At 45.0% G+C, this 13,979-nt stretch overlaps 1 protein-coding gene across 1 annotated transcript in view; it reads right to left on the bottom strand.

The window, feature by feature from the left end:
• LOC132828075 (uncharacterized) overlaps positions 1 to 10,020 on the bottom strand; it is a 32,047-nt gene extending 22,027 nt beyond the window's left edge. Inside the window, exons 1-2 of the mRNA XM_060844987.1 lie at positions 9,544 to 10,020; positions 2,718 to 2,783 (exon numbers count right to left, since the gene is read on the bottom strand). Coding sequence (XP_060700970.1) covers positions 2,718 to 2,783; positions 9,544 to 10,020 — 543 coding nt within the window. The remainder of the gene's footprint in view (positions 1 to 2,717; positions 2,784 to 9,543) is intronic.
• Between the last annotated feature and the right edge of the window lie 3,959 nt (positions 10,021 to 13,979).

The following is a 13,979-nucleotide window of genomic DNA, read 5'->3' as shown; positions in this document are numbered from 1 at the left end:
TACTAAACACCAAGTTTATAAGGTTTTTGCGAAGATTATAAGGGTTGTGGATGTAGTTGTTGGTTTGCTTGCTGAGCTGGTGGGTCGTCCTGCAGATGTTTTGTCACAGTGCTCAGAATATCATCAATGCAACTCCCGTGGTATGTTATTGTTCTACTGCACGTAGTGTTTATGTGATCCATGGTCTGGTCTATTAAGTTGGGTGTTGTCATTTCTGGTTTTCCTCTGCAGTGATTTGTATATGGGGTCTAATTCTACATGCTTGCTGATGGCATTCTAGGTTGAAAACCAGACCTCTAGGAATTCCCGTGCCTGTCTCTAGTTAGTTTGTCCTAGGGCAGTTATGTTGTCCCAGTCAAACTGATGGCCCTCCTTGTCTGTGCTTACTGAGAAGAGGGAGAGTTGGTCGTGGCGTTGCGCTGTTGGTTTGGTGTTTGTTTATCCGGATTGCTAGCTTTCTGCTGGTTTGCCTGGTGTAGTGTTTATAGCAGTCGTTACATGGGATTTTGTATATTATGTTGGTCCTGCATGTTGTGGGTATGGTGTCATTCATCCTTCTAAGTAGTTGGTATAGTTTGGCTGTGGGTTAATGTGCTACCACAATTTCCAGTGGTCATAGGAGTCTGGTTGCCATTTCTGATGTGGCCTTGATACAGGATAGGGTGACCAGTGGATTAGGGTATACAGTGTCCACTTGGTGTGGTCTGTCCAAAAGGCATTGGCAGATGAAGCTGTGGGGGTATCTATTGCTTCTGAAAATGTTGTGTAAGTGCTCTTCCTCATTTTGCGTAGTTCTGGAGTGTTGCAGTGCGTTACAAACCCATATACAAACCACTGCAGAGAAAAATCAGAAAGGACAACACCCCTTTAACAGACCAACTCATGGACCATATAAATACCAAGCAGAGTAGGACAACAATGTTCCACAGGAGTCGGACTGATGATGTTACCGAGTGTGATGATGGAACAACTGTAAGACAACCGATCAGTTTGGCAAGCAAACCAACCACCACCAAGTTTATAGATTACACAAAATAACAATTTATTATCAATACAGTAACCTTACCCTGTTAAACAAAAGGGTAATGTAATTAATGTTGATAATCAAGCCTAATATTCTTAGATTCTGGCACCTACTCACACAAAGACAGGCAGAAAAGACAAAAACAGTTAAGGGATAAATTTAAAGAGAAATTTGAGACATGTAACAGGCCAGTTAACTTCAGCAGCTTATACGATGTGTAATATCACAGACACATGAGATTACTAGATTAATTTACAGTGTGGAATCAGGCCCTTCAGGCCAACAAGTCCACACCGACCCTCCAAAGAGTGACCCACCCAGACCCATTCCCCTACATTTAACCCTTCACCTAACACTACAGGCAATTTAGCATGGCCAATTCACCTGACCTGCACATTTTTGGACTGTCTCTGAAGGTGGTTTTACCCCACTTCCTTTCAAAAAGAGAACCAATGGAGAAGCATTTGCAGGATAGTGATGCAAGAACAGCTACCAGGAAATTCTCTGTTACTTCTTCAGTTACTTCTCTAGAGAGAGAGAGTTTACGTGCTTTGTTTTCACAGGATGTATGCTTCTCCAGTATTGTCCAATTGTAAAACTTTTGCCATTAGTTCAGAAACCAATTAAGTAGTTGGTACTATGCTAAGACCCCAAACTACAATAATTGGCAATTGAAAATTCACAAACGAAATGTCTCTGAGCAAATCTGTTCTGAATATGTATTTTTATACACATACACACAATCACGCACCCACTTAAACACATACATTTATACACACAAACACCAATATACATACACACAGACAAAATATACATACACATGATACTCACACAAGCACACACTTATGTACACACTTTAACACAATACACAGATGCATACACTCACGCAGAACACAACATTCACACACAACCACACACACATATGCTTATATAAGACAGTATTGTAGATACAATCAACAATTACCTCTTGTATTGTTTTTAAAACTCCAACAGTTTCTTCCATAGTTTTCTTGGTCTAAAATAGCATCTTTACACATTTGCGTAGTCCACAGCCCATTACATAAAAATGGTCTTTACACATCCTTACCTAGGCTAGCTACAAATGACCCCAAACCCATAGATTTTGTTGGCTCTTAATTGTCCTCTGAAATGGCTGAAAAAGCCATTCAAGGTCTATTTGGTCATCAGATATGAGCTTTGACAACAATATCCACATCTCATGAGGTAATGTCTAAACATATTGCTTACCATTTACAATTTAATGAAACTTAGTGTGGTTTTTACTGAGTTTTCATTTTTTGCAAAGCAAATGACAGAAGACTTTGTATAACTCAACAATATGTGACCATTTACAACTGATGAGGTTTCTTTACCTCACACCAGAGTGGTTTACATTCTAGTAACAGCAAGCACCATTAAACTCAGCAAAACCAGAAATACTATAACAAAGCACGTTGATTTGGGTCAGAGACAGAGACTTAATCTTGAATTGTGATAACGCCTTGCATTTCTCTCCCTGAATTGGAAGACTGATTTAAAGAAGCTGCAGAAAAAGCAGTGGCCCACTTACTCAGAGTATTTAATGTTACACAAGATCAAAATCAGAAAAAGAACTTTTTGCCCAAACCACAAGCTTCTTCCCAAACCCTCAATCTCATGTTGCTGTTGTCTGATATTTTTGAAATTCCAATACCTGAAAATTCGAAGAATGGAGCTCAACAATTGTTCTCCGTCTCTCTCTCTCTGTGATCTGCTGCCTCTGTCACAAAATAGGGAAATAACTTAAGGACACTTGCATTTCATAATAACACCGTGATGCTGCATCACTTTGCAGTCATGTTTTAAAAAGTTGTCATATTTAGATTCAGAGCTGAAAAATGTGTTGCTGGAAAAGCGCAGCAGGTCAGGCAGCATCCAAGGAGCAGGAGAATCAACGTTTCGGGCATAAGCCCTTCTTCAGGATTTCTTCAATTTTTCAGCTCTGATCTCCAGCATCTGCAGTCCTCACGTTCTCCTATATTTAGATTCACAAAGTGATAATTCAGCTGAGAGAGATATCCCTTTCCTGGTCCTGTTTGTGGTCTGGCTTTTCTTGTGTTTTGGAAGCAGATAGTTACCAAAAAAAGGGTTCCTGTCATGAATTAGCTTTCTATTCTTTTGGAAACATCCTATTCTTGTTTCTTCAAATGGCAGACCGGATTATCGCTGAAATTTGACACAGCATGTAATATTTGCTTGAGACTGGTAACTTATAATAAAAAGAGATTTGAACTCTCCAAAGTACCACACAACAAAAAAATTCAATGTTTAAAGATACTTACTGGAGCAAATAAACTAAAATCAGCATTAATTAAATATTATTTGCTAGGCAACTACTACACTAAACCACTCAGAGATACATTACCTTAAATTCCAAAAAGGATTGAAAACCCCACATCATATTTATATATTACAGCTCACTCAATACTCTTTAGTCATTCAGTCCAAAGCTACTCCCAGTTTCCAATAGATTTCATTTTTTATAATCATTCATGGGATGTGAGATCTCTGGCCAGGCTAGCACTTATTGCCCAGAGGGCAATTAAGAGTCCACTACAGGATTTGGGGGTTACATGTAGACCAGGACATTATTGAAACAAATATGTTTTTACAACAAAAAATGAAGGTGATATGGTCACTGATGATTGAGAGTTTAATTCCAGGCTTTGTAGTGAATTCAAATTTCAGCTTTTGCCCTGTGAGATTTGACCCTGTGCTTGGGGTTTTAGATTGCTAGGTAAGTGACATTACCATTGTACTACCCCATTACCATTTCACTATGTTATAACATCCAGCATCTATCAAACATGGTTTCTCTCAAATTTCTGAGAAGACCCATCTAAGGTGACTCTTCTATTGTCATTAAATCTCTCCAGATGCCAAAGCCTCAAAGAGAGCAAATAGTTCGTTTTCTGTTTATCTCTCTCTCTCTCTGAAATAACTGCACAGAAGCCAGTATCCCAGCCCCAAGTCACCCTTATTTACTTGTGCACAGTACATTGATTGGGGCCAGCCAGTCCCCTGACTGAGGAGATTCTGTATCCCTTATTTGTTTAAATGGGAGATCTGACAGCCCTGCTTTTTTTTCCCCCAACCCCCACACTACCACCTAACTGCGGTAGTGTTTTTTTCTCCCATGTTGGGTGAGCAGGTGGGAGATACAATGAGACACAAGGTGCATGAATCTTTATTCAAATTTCCACCACCAGGAAGAAAGGAAACACCAGAGGCCAGTGACAAACGCTGCCCTTCAAGTCAAAGGGCAATGCTATGGGAATCAAACAGTGAAGAGGGCAGCAGGGGTTAAATCAAAATAGAATTGGACAGAGAAAATAATACACTTCAGCCCCTGCGGCACTCAATCCCTTGTTTTTTTTTTAAAACCCTTGCACTACCGCCTTACTGCGGTAGCGCTAATTTTTTTAGCCAGCACCCATGTTGTGTGCGCAGGTGGAGGACACAGTGAGACACAAGGTGCACAAGTCTTTAATTCCGTTCCCACCACCAGGAAGAAAGGAAACACACGAGTGACCTGTGATAAGCAGTGCCCTTCAAGTCAAAGGGCAATGCTGTGTGATCAAACAGTGAAGGGGACGGCAGGGGTTAAATCAAAAATAGAATTGGATGGGGAAATAATACACATCACACCCTGTGGTGCCCAATCGCTTGTTTTTAAATTTTATTTAACAAAATTACAAAACAGTTTACATTTACAGCTGTATACAACAGCAACTTTACAAGTGAAAGGAGCAGCAAAGCCAGGCCCCACATTCTACCTTTCAGCCAGTTTACAGGAAGATGAGAACAAGCCTCAAATCCCAGTTTCACATAAAAGACAGTGACAATGACATTTGTACATAAAAAGAACAATCCAGTTATATAAACGGTGCATACAATACAGACCCAGCAAGCCCCCGTCCCTCCCACCTTCCGACTGCTCAAGGCAGCCCGCCCCTACCCACCTTCCAGCTCTCGGTCCACCCCATGCCCCTTCCAGTTCAAGTCCGCCCTGACACACCTTTCAACCACCTCTAGGACAGCCCGCCCCGGTAGCCGCCCGGGGTGACAGCGGTCAGGACGGCCTACCCACCTTCCGGCTTCACTAACCACCCTCAGCACCTTTTGACCACCTCTGCACACACAGGTGTTCAATCTTCAGAGGCCCAGTCCCAGGGCTAGGCCTCTCACAGGAACAGCTCCTCTGATAAAATGTATGTCTTCCACAAAGGCTCAGTCCAACCACCAATAAAAAGTGAAGACACATACAAAAAAAAAGAAAACTACAGTCCAAGGACTAAGCCCCTACCACAAAATTATTATCCTTTTCTCAAAGGAGTAAAAAGAGACAAGAGGAACACAGGCTGTAACCAGCCAGTGAAACAGCAACCCCCTAATGAGAACTGAGTCACACCTGAAACACATTCTGTGCATCTGGAGTTTAACAACCAGTCCTCACTAAAAGGAATACCAGTTAACAAACTGGCTCAATAATTCAGCCAGTTCAGGAATCAGGTTTTCCCCTTCCTGAAAAAGGGGGAAAAGCAGAAACCAACTGTAACACCAACCAGCAGAGTCAATCACCTGAACTAAGGACACTCTGAATCTCCTGTTTATTTTTTTCGTGTTGTGTGCGCACGTGCAGGTGTGAGACAGTGCACAAATCTTTATTCAATTCACAACAGCAGGAAGATAGGAAAACACCTGGATGGTCAAGTAAAAAGCAGTGCCCTTCACATCAAAGGGCAATGTTGTGTGATCAAATAGTTGGGGGGGGGGGGGGGGGGGGGGGAGAAAGCTCCTGTTTTTTTTGCCAGGGAAAACACTCGAGTGGTCCAGTGACAAGGAGTGTCCTTCACAAAAAGCAATGCAGTATGAACAAATTTCCAGTTTTCATTTTTAACCTCCACACTACCACCTAACTGCAGTAGTACTTACTTTTCCCCAGCACCTATTGTGCGCACGCACAGGTGTGAGACAGTGAGAGACAAGGTGAATGAATCTATTCAATTCACAACACCAGGAAGATAGAAAAACACCCACGTAGTCAAGTAACAAGTAGTGCCCTTCGTGTCAAAGGGCAATGCTATTTGATCAAATGGTGAAGGGGAGGATCTCTTATTTTTTAAAAACAAAATTACAAAATAGCTTACAAAAACATTTACAGCTGTACAAGAGACAGCAATTTTACAAGGGAGTAGCAGCAAAGCTAGGCCCCAAACCCTATCATTTGACCATTTTACAGGGAGATGAGGGCAAACCTCAAATCCCAGTTCCACATATGACAAGACAATGTATTGTTTAATGTACAAATGTCATTGTCAGTTACATACAAGAGTGCAGACAATACAGACCCAGCAAGCCCCCACCCCTACCTACCAGTTCTGTCTACCCCATGCCCCTTCCAGTTCTGTCTGCCCTCACCTTTTGACCACCTCTGGGGCAGCCTGCCCTGGTACCTGCCCAGGGTGACAGCACTGAGGACAGCTACCCACCTTCTGGCTCTGTCTGCTCCTATGTACCATTGGGCTCACCCACCCTATTACACCTCCGACCAGTGGGCTATCCTGGCACACCTTTCGACCACCTCTAGGGCAGCCCGTCCCCTTCCCTGGGATGGCAGCGTGTAGGGTAGCCCACAAGCCTTCTAGATCTCAGCCCACCCCACGCGCCTTCTGGCTCTCGGCTGCTCTGACACCCTTCAACCACCTCTAGGACAGCCTGTCCTGATTACCCCTTATTGGGACGACAGCACTCTGAACAGCCTGCCCACCATCTGACTCTCGGGGTGACTGGCATCAGGTGGCCTACCCACCCTCTGGCTTTCAGAACCGCCAACCTTCAGGTTCACAGGATGGCCTACCCACCCTCCAGCTCTCAGGGCGACACGAGCCTCCCACACCCAGGGACACAAGACAGTGCAGGTGATAGACCCAGGAAACACCACAATACAGTTAGTTAGTTACCACACAAAAAAAAAGTCCTTTCTGGTATATAATCCAAATTTATACATAGATTCTTCAAGATATAGAATCCATTGCCAGGAAATGTCCACTCCAATATACAATGTATGTGGTCAGAAATAGAGTCCGCTCCAAACTGCGGAGTCCATTACAAAAAACAGAATCCGCAACCAAGAGCAGAGTCCACTCCTGAAGGCAGCAAATGCACACAGGTGTTCAGTCTCCAAAGAGTCCTGACCCAGCCTTGGAAAACCAGGCCCACCCACAGGAACAGTACATTGTACAGGCGCAGTTAACAGCAGTTTGGTCCACTCCTGATCTCCCAAACTCCAAGATACAGCAACTGCTCACTTCCCAGCACAGACACAGGTGTTCAATCTTCAGAGGTCCAGTCCCAAGGCTAGGCCTCCCCACAGGAACAACTCCTCTGGTAGAATGTATGCCTTCCACAAGGGCTCAGTCCAAACAAAAAAAGTGAAGACATATACAAAGAGCAAAGAAAACTAGAGTCCAAGGGCTAAGCCCTACCATAAAATTAACAATGTCCTTTTCTCAAAAAAGGAGAAAAAGAGGAACACACAGGCTGTAACCAGCCAGTGAAACAGCAACCCCCTAATGAGAACTGAGTTACACCTGAAACACATTATGTGCATCAGGAGTTTAACAACCAGTCCTCACTTAAAGGAATACCAGTTAACAAACTGGCTCAATAATTCAGCCAGTTCAGTAAATAAGTTTCTCCCCCTCCAGAAAAAGCAGAAACTAACAGTAGCATACTAACAGTAACACCAGCCAGCACAGAGTCAATCCCCTAAACGGAGACTGAATCTCCTGTGTTTTTTTTAAATTAAACAAATTACAAAGCCATTTACAAGAAAACATTAACAGCTGTACAAGAGACAACAATTTTACAAGGAGAGGAGCAGCAAAGCTAGGCCCCAAACCCTACTGTTCAACCGTTTTATAGGGAGATGAGGATGAACCTCAAATCCCAGTTCCACACAAGACAGTGACAATGACATTTGTACATTAAACAATACAGTTATGTACAGAAGTGCAGACAATACAGACCCAGCAAGCCCCCACCCCTCCCACCTTCCGACCACTAAGGCAGCCTGCCCCTACCCACCTTCCAGTTCTCGGTCCGCCCTCACCTTTTGACCACCTCTAGGACAGCTGTCCTGGTACCTGTCCAGGGTGAAAGCAGTTTGGACGGCCTACCCACCTTCCAGCTTCACTAACCACCCTCAGCACCTTTTGACCACCGCTAGGGCAGCCCATCCCCTTCCCTGGGACGACAGCGTGTAGGATAGCCCACAAGCCTTCCGGATCTCAGCCCATCCCTACACACCTTATGGCTCTCAGCTGCTCTGACATCTTTTGACCACCTCTAGGACAGCCCGTCCCGATTACCCCTTCTCGGGACGACAGTGCTCAGAACGGCCTACCAACCTTCAGGTTCACAGGATGGCCTACCCACCTTCCAGCTCTCAGGGTGACAGCTTTCAGGGCGACACATGAGCCTCCCAACTCACGACAAGGCCTGCCAGACCCAGGGACACAAGACAGTGCAGGTGATAGATACAGGAAACACCACAATATATTAAAAAAAAGTCCTTTCTGGTGCACAGTTCAAATCCATACAGAGAGTCTTCAAGATATAAACTCCATTGCCAGAAAGAGTCCACTCCAGTATACGATGTGCGTGGTCAGAAATAGAGTCTGCTCCAACCTGCAGAGTCCATTACTAAAAAAAAAGAGTCCGCAACCAAGGGCAGAGTCCACTCCTGAAGGCAGCAGATGCACACCTCACAGCACTCCATAGTCTCCATAGAGTTGTTGTTCAGTCTCCATAGAGTCCTGGCCCAGCCTTGGAGAGCCAGGTCCACTCACAGGAACAGTACATTGTACAGGTGCAGTTAACTCATAGGGGTTTGGTCCGCTCCTGAGGGAAAGGTGTTCTCCCAAACTCCAGGATACAGCAACTGCTCACCTCCCAGCACACACACAGGTGTTCAATCTTCAGAGGCACAGTCCCAGGGCTAGGCCTCCCCACAGGAACAGCTCCTCTGGTAGAATGTATGTCTCCCACAGGGCTCAGTCCAAACACCAACAAAAAAGTGAAGACACATACAAAAAGCAAAAACTAGAGTCCAAGGGCTAAGCCCTACCATAAAATCCACATTGTCTTTTTCTCAAAAAAAAGAGAAAAGAGTAACACACAGACTGTAACCAGCCAGTGAATCAACAATCCCCTAATGAGAACTGAGTTACACCTGAAACACATTCTGTGCATCAGGAGTTTAACAGTCAGTCCTCACTTAAAGGAATACCAGTTAACAAACTGGCTCAATAATTCAGCCAGTTCAGGAATCAGGTTTCCCCTTCCAGAAAAAAGGGAAGCAGAAACTAACAGTAACATACTGACTATAACACCAGCCAGTACAGAGTCAGTCCCCAAACTAAGGAGACTCTGAATCTCCTATTTATTTTTTTTCTTTGTGCATTCAGTTTATATACAATCTTTTTCTCCACTGTCTGCACTTCCATTTTGACAGGACATTTATACAAGTTTGAGAGGAGAGTCTCTGTGTAGCCGATCAGGAAATAGAACTTTTGAGGTGGCAATTTCTGAATGAAGATGGCGCAGATGACAATCACGGTTGGTCTCCTCTTCACAACCACATCATTGGTGAGACAGCCATGAAAGGTTCCATAAATAAACTTGCGGATGAAAACATCCTCAATTGTACGGTCTGCAGCTCCTTCTTCACCATCCAGATTGCTGGTGTGTTGGGACAGCCAGCCTTTTCTGTGAGCGATGAAGTGAGGTGGATGTGCCTCCTCATAAGTAACTGGTTTATCACCCTTTCCAACACGAACACGAGCTGCTCGATTCTTGAAGCATGATGTTGTTGCGTGAATAGCCCTTCTCCATGCAGCCTCACATTGCCAAGATGACAAAACCAGCAGCTTCCTCCAAACCAGCACCGCCATGTTGCATTCGCAGAGAAAATCTCCTATTTATATCTGTCAGCCAGGGCTTCCTGATTAGCTCAGGTTAACAATCCAAAAAATGATCTCGTAATCAATGAGATGCACCTGGCTCCAATCACTGCATCCCTCCCTAACTCGTCCAGAAATGTAGGCCTGGTCTTTCTTTTGTAGCTTTTCCTGAGATGATTTCGCTCCCCAGGTCCAGTTCCTCTGACTCAGATTCTGACATGGATGCTGTGTACTGGACCGTAGCCCATCTCTTACATCTGGAGCATCTCAGGAGTTTCCTCCTCTTCATCTGGCAGCAACGGCATCGATCTTCGACTCTGAGGTTTTCCAAACACTTAATGGAGGGTGTGAATCCACAGTTTCTGACAGATCTTTCTGGCTGTTCTGAGGGCCAGGTATGTTTTGAGGTAACAGTTTTCAGGCAATCCATGTATCTGTTCAGGACTTTATCACCAACCCGAACTTTGAGTCACGGGAACTGACATTACTTCAATCCTATTTTCATCACAATTGAAACAACTTTACCAAGTCGCTCTTTATTTACTTGCCCACAGTACAATGGCCATGGCCGGCCAATTCAGAGTCAGTCCCTGAACTGAGAAGATTTCTAAATCTCCTGTTGATATTGGTCAGCCAGGGCTCCCTTATTGACCCAGAATAATAACCCCAATTTGCGATCTCATCGTCAATCTAGTTTCCCTCACTCCACCACAGATGGTGTTTGAGTCAGTAAAGTCTAGGAATAGTGAGGCCCATTGCCTTTGCCTCTGATTCCTGACATGAAAGTTGTCCCCTTACATTCAATAGGCATTGACCTGTCCCTATGTCCCAGTGATAAGCAGATTAAATACTGAGCAGACCAATCAGGAAGTCACATGCTCTTCTTCACTGCTCCATCTTACCTCGAATTAAACCATCTCATAACAGCCCAGGTGCGGCACAGTGGCTCAGTGGTTAGCACTGCTGCCACACAGTGCCAGGTGCCCTGATTCAATTCCAGTCTCGTGCAACTGTCTGTGTGGAGTTTGCACATTCTCCCCGTGTCTGTGTGGGTTTCCTCCAGGTGCTCAGGTTTCCTCCCACAATCCAAAGATGTACAGGTTAGGTGAATTGGCCATCCTAAATTGCCCATAGTGTTCAGGGACATATAGGTTAGGGGTAGATGTAGGGGAATAGGTTTGGGAGTGATACTCTTCGAAGGGTTAGTGTGGACTTGTTGGGCCGAAGGGCCTGTTTCCACACTGTTGGAACTCTATGATGCTATTTATAGCACACAGAATAGTGTCCCACAAAACTAACATAATATTACTTAAGATTTACAATGCAGAGACAGGCCATTCAGTCCGACTGGCCTATTCCAATGTTAGCATTCCACTTCTCCCCAGCAACCCACTCCATCTTTCCTGTTATCATAACCTATTTCTGTCTCCCCTATTGATTTAGTTCCCTCTTAAATCCATCTTTGACTTTCACCTCATTCACTCCAAGTACGGTGAATTGCACATTCCTAATCACGTGGTGAATAGAGGCTCCTCCTGAATTCTTTATTGAGTTAATTTGTGATTATCTTATGTTTACAATTACCATTTTGTGTCTTCCCCTTTATGGAAACCTCATCCCTACACCTATGGCACAATTTTTTTCAGATAATTTCTCTGTACAGGAGCCAAATGGTTCAATATATGGTGGCATGAAGGAGGCCATTTGACCCATCGTGTCTGTGCTGGTCAGAAGGAGTGGTCCAAGTTAACCTCGCTTTCCAGCTCTCAATATTCCTCCCCATCCTCTAATCCTACCACCAAGATTTACAAAGATGTTGCCGGGGTTGGAGGCTTTGAGCTATAGGGAGAGGCTGAACATGCTGGGGCTGTTTTCCCTGAAGCATCGGAGGCTGAGGGGTGACTTTATAGAGGTTTATAAAACCATGAGGGGCATGGATAGGATAAATAGACAAATGTTTTTCCCTGGGGTCGGGGAGTCCAGAACTAGAGGGCATTGGTTTAGGGTGAAAGGGGAAAGATATAAAAGAGACCTACAGGGCAACTTTTTCGTGCAGAGAGTGAATAGTGTATGGAATGAGCTGCCAGAGGAACTGGTGGAGGCTGGTACAATTGCAACATTTAAGAGGCATCTGGATGGGAATATGAATAGGAAGGTTTGGAGGGATATGGGCCGGTTGCTGGCAGGTGGAACAAGATTGGGTTGGGATATCAGGTCAACATGAACAGGTTGGACTGAAGGGTCTGTTTCCATGCTGAACATCTCTGAGTTTAACCCTGTGGCTCCGGGTTATTCATCTCTCTACCCCAGAAACCCAGGTCCTTCCTATCCATACAATTTAAGTCCCTCATCTTTTTTTTACAACGTAAGTCAATCTTCCCTCAGCATCCGAATTCTGATGAAGAGTCATCTTGACTCGAAACGTTCACTTGCTGTCCCTCCGTGGATGCTGCCTCTCCCACTGCGATTCCTAGCATTTCTTGTTTTCAGTTTCCTCAGCATCTGCTGTTCCACAGAAAATAATCCCAGGGTGTATAATATTTCCTCATACTTCAAGTTGACATTCACAGTTACCTTCCCTCCTCTGCTAAATGTCATCTTTCTAGAGTCACAGAGTTATGGTCTGGAAGGAAACTGTTCAGCCCATCATCTCTGCACTAGCTGACAGAATAGGCATTGGGACTTAGTGCCAGTTTCCTGCTGTTTTCCCAGTCCTTTGTATCTATTCAAATATTTATTTACTATCCTCCTGAATGTTTCAACAGAAACTGTCTGCAATTCCAGGCAGTGCAGTTCAGACCTTGACTCCTCAGTCTGTGAATGTATCTGTGATTCTCACCTTGCATTGACTTTATTTAACAATTATTTTCAAACCATGTCCTCTCGTTCTTGATCCTGTTTTCAATGCATTGTCAATCTAGTTTCCTTTAGTGATACGTGATGGTGCACATGCCAGAGATTTAAGCATTTACTGAGGGAGTGCTGCACTGTCGGAGGGTCAGTGCTGAGGGAGTGCTGCACTGTCAGAGGGTCAGTGCTGAGGGAGTGCTGCACTGTCAGAAGGTCAGTGCTGAGGGAGTGCTGCACTGTCGGAGAGTCAGTGCTGAGGGAGTGCTGCACTGTCGGAGGGTCTGTACAGATGGAGTGCTGCACTGACAGCGGGTCAGTGCTGAGGGATTGCTGCAGTGTCAGAGGGTCAGTGCTGAGGGAGCGCCGAACTGTCAGAAGGTCAGTGCTGAGGGAGTGCTGCAGTGTTGGAGGGTCTGTACAGATGGAGTGCTGCACTGTCAGGGGGTCAGTGCTGAGGGAGTGCTGCACTGTCAGAGGGTCAGTGCTGAGGGAGTGCTGCACTGTCAGAGGGTCAGTGCTGAGGGAGTGCTGCACTGTCAGAGGGTCAGTGCTGAGGAAGTGCTGCAGTGTTGGAGGGTCTGTACAGATGGAGTGCTGCACTGTCAGAGGGTCAGTGCTGAGGGATTGGTGCAGTGTCAGAAGGTCAATGCTGAGGGAGTGCTGCACTGTCACCGCAGAGAGCAGTGCAAGCTGGGCGGAAGTGAGGTTGGAGCGCAGAGCTGGTCGGGAAGGTAAGTGATTGGTATTTGAGTGGGTGTGTTCTAGACCCCAGGCCCTACTTCCCATCCTCCTCCTCTAACCTAACTTTAAAGTCCACAGGTAAGCGACTCAGTGTTATTGACTCCGTGTTCTTGTTTTGGAGACAAAGTGTACAGCGCAGGCAGTGGAATGTTCCTCCTGCAGGATGTTTGAGGTAGGGGTGACCACCGATACTCCTGCCAACTTCGTCTGCAGGAAATGCAGTCAGATCCTGCTCCTCACTGAACGAGTTAGGGAACTGGAACTGGAGTTGGATAAACTGAGGATTATTCAAGAGGCTGAGAGGGTGATTGATAGAAGCTACAGGGACATAGTTATGCCGGAGAACAGAGGTAGCTGGG

Source organism: Hemiscyllium ocellatum, chromosome 26 (assembly GCF_020745735.1).
Source record: "Hemiscyllium ocellatum isolate sHemOce1 chromosome 26, sHemOce1.pat.X.cur, whole genome shotgun sequence".
In the NCBI taxonomy this organism is placed as follows: domain Eukaryota; kingdom Metazoa; phylum Chordata; class Chondrichthyes; order Orectolobiformes; family Hemiscylliidae; genus Hemiscyllium; species Hemiscyllium ocellatum.
The sequence above is the reverse complement of the archived record's forward strand: the minus strand, read 5'-3'. Positions and strand labels throughout refer to the sequence as shown.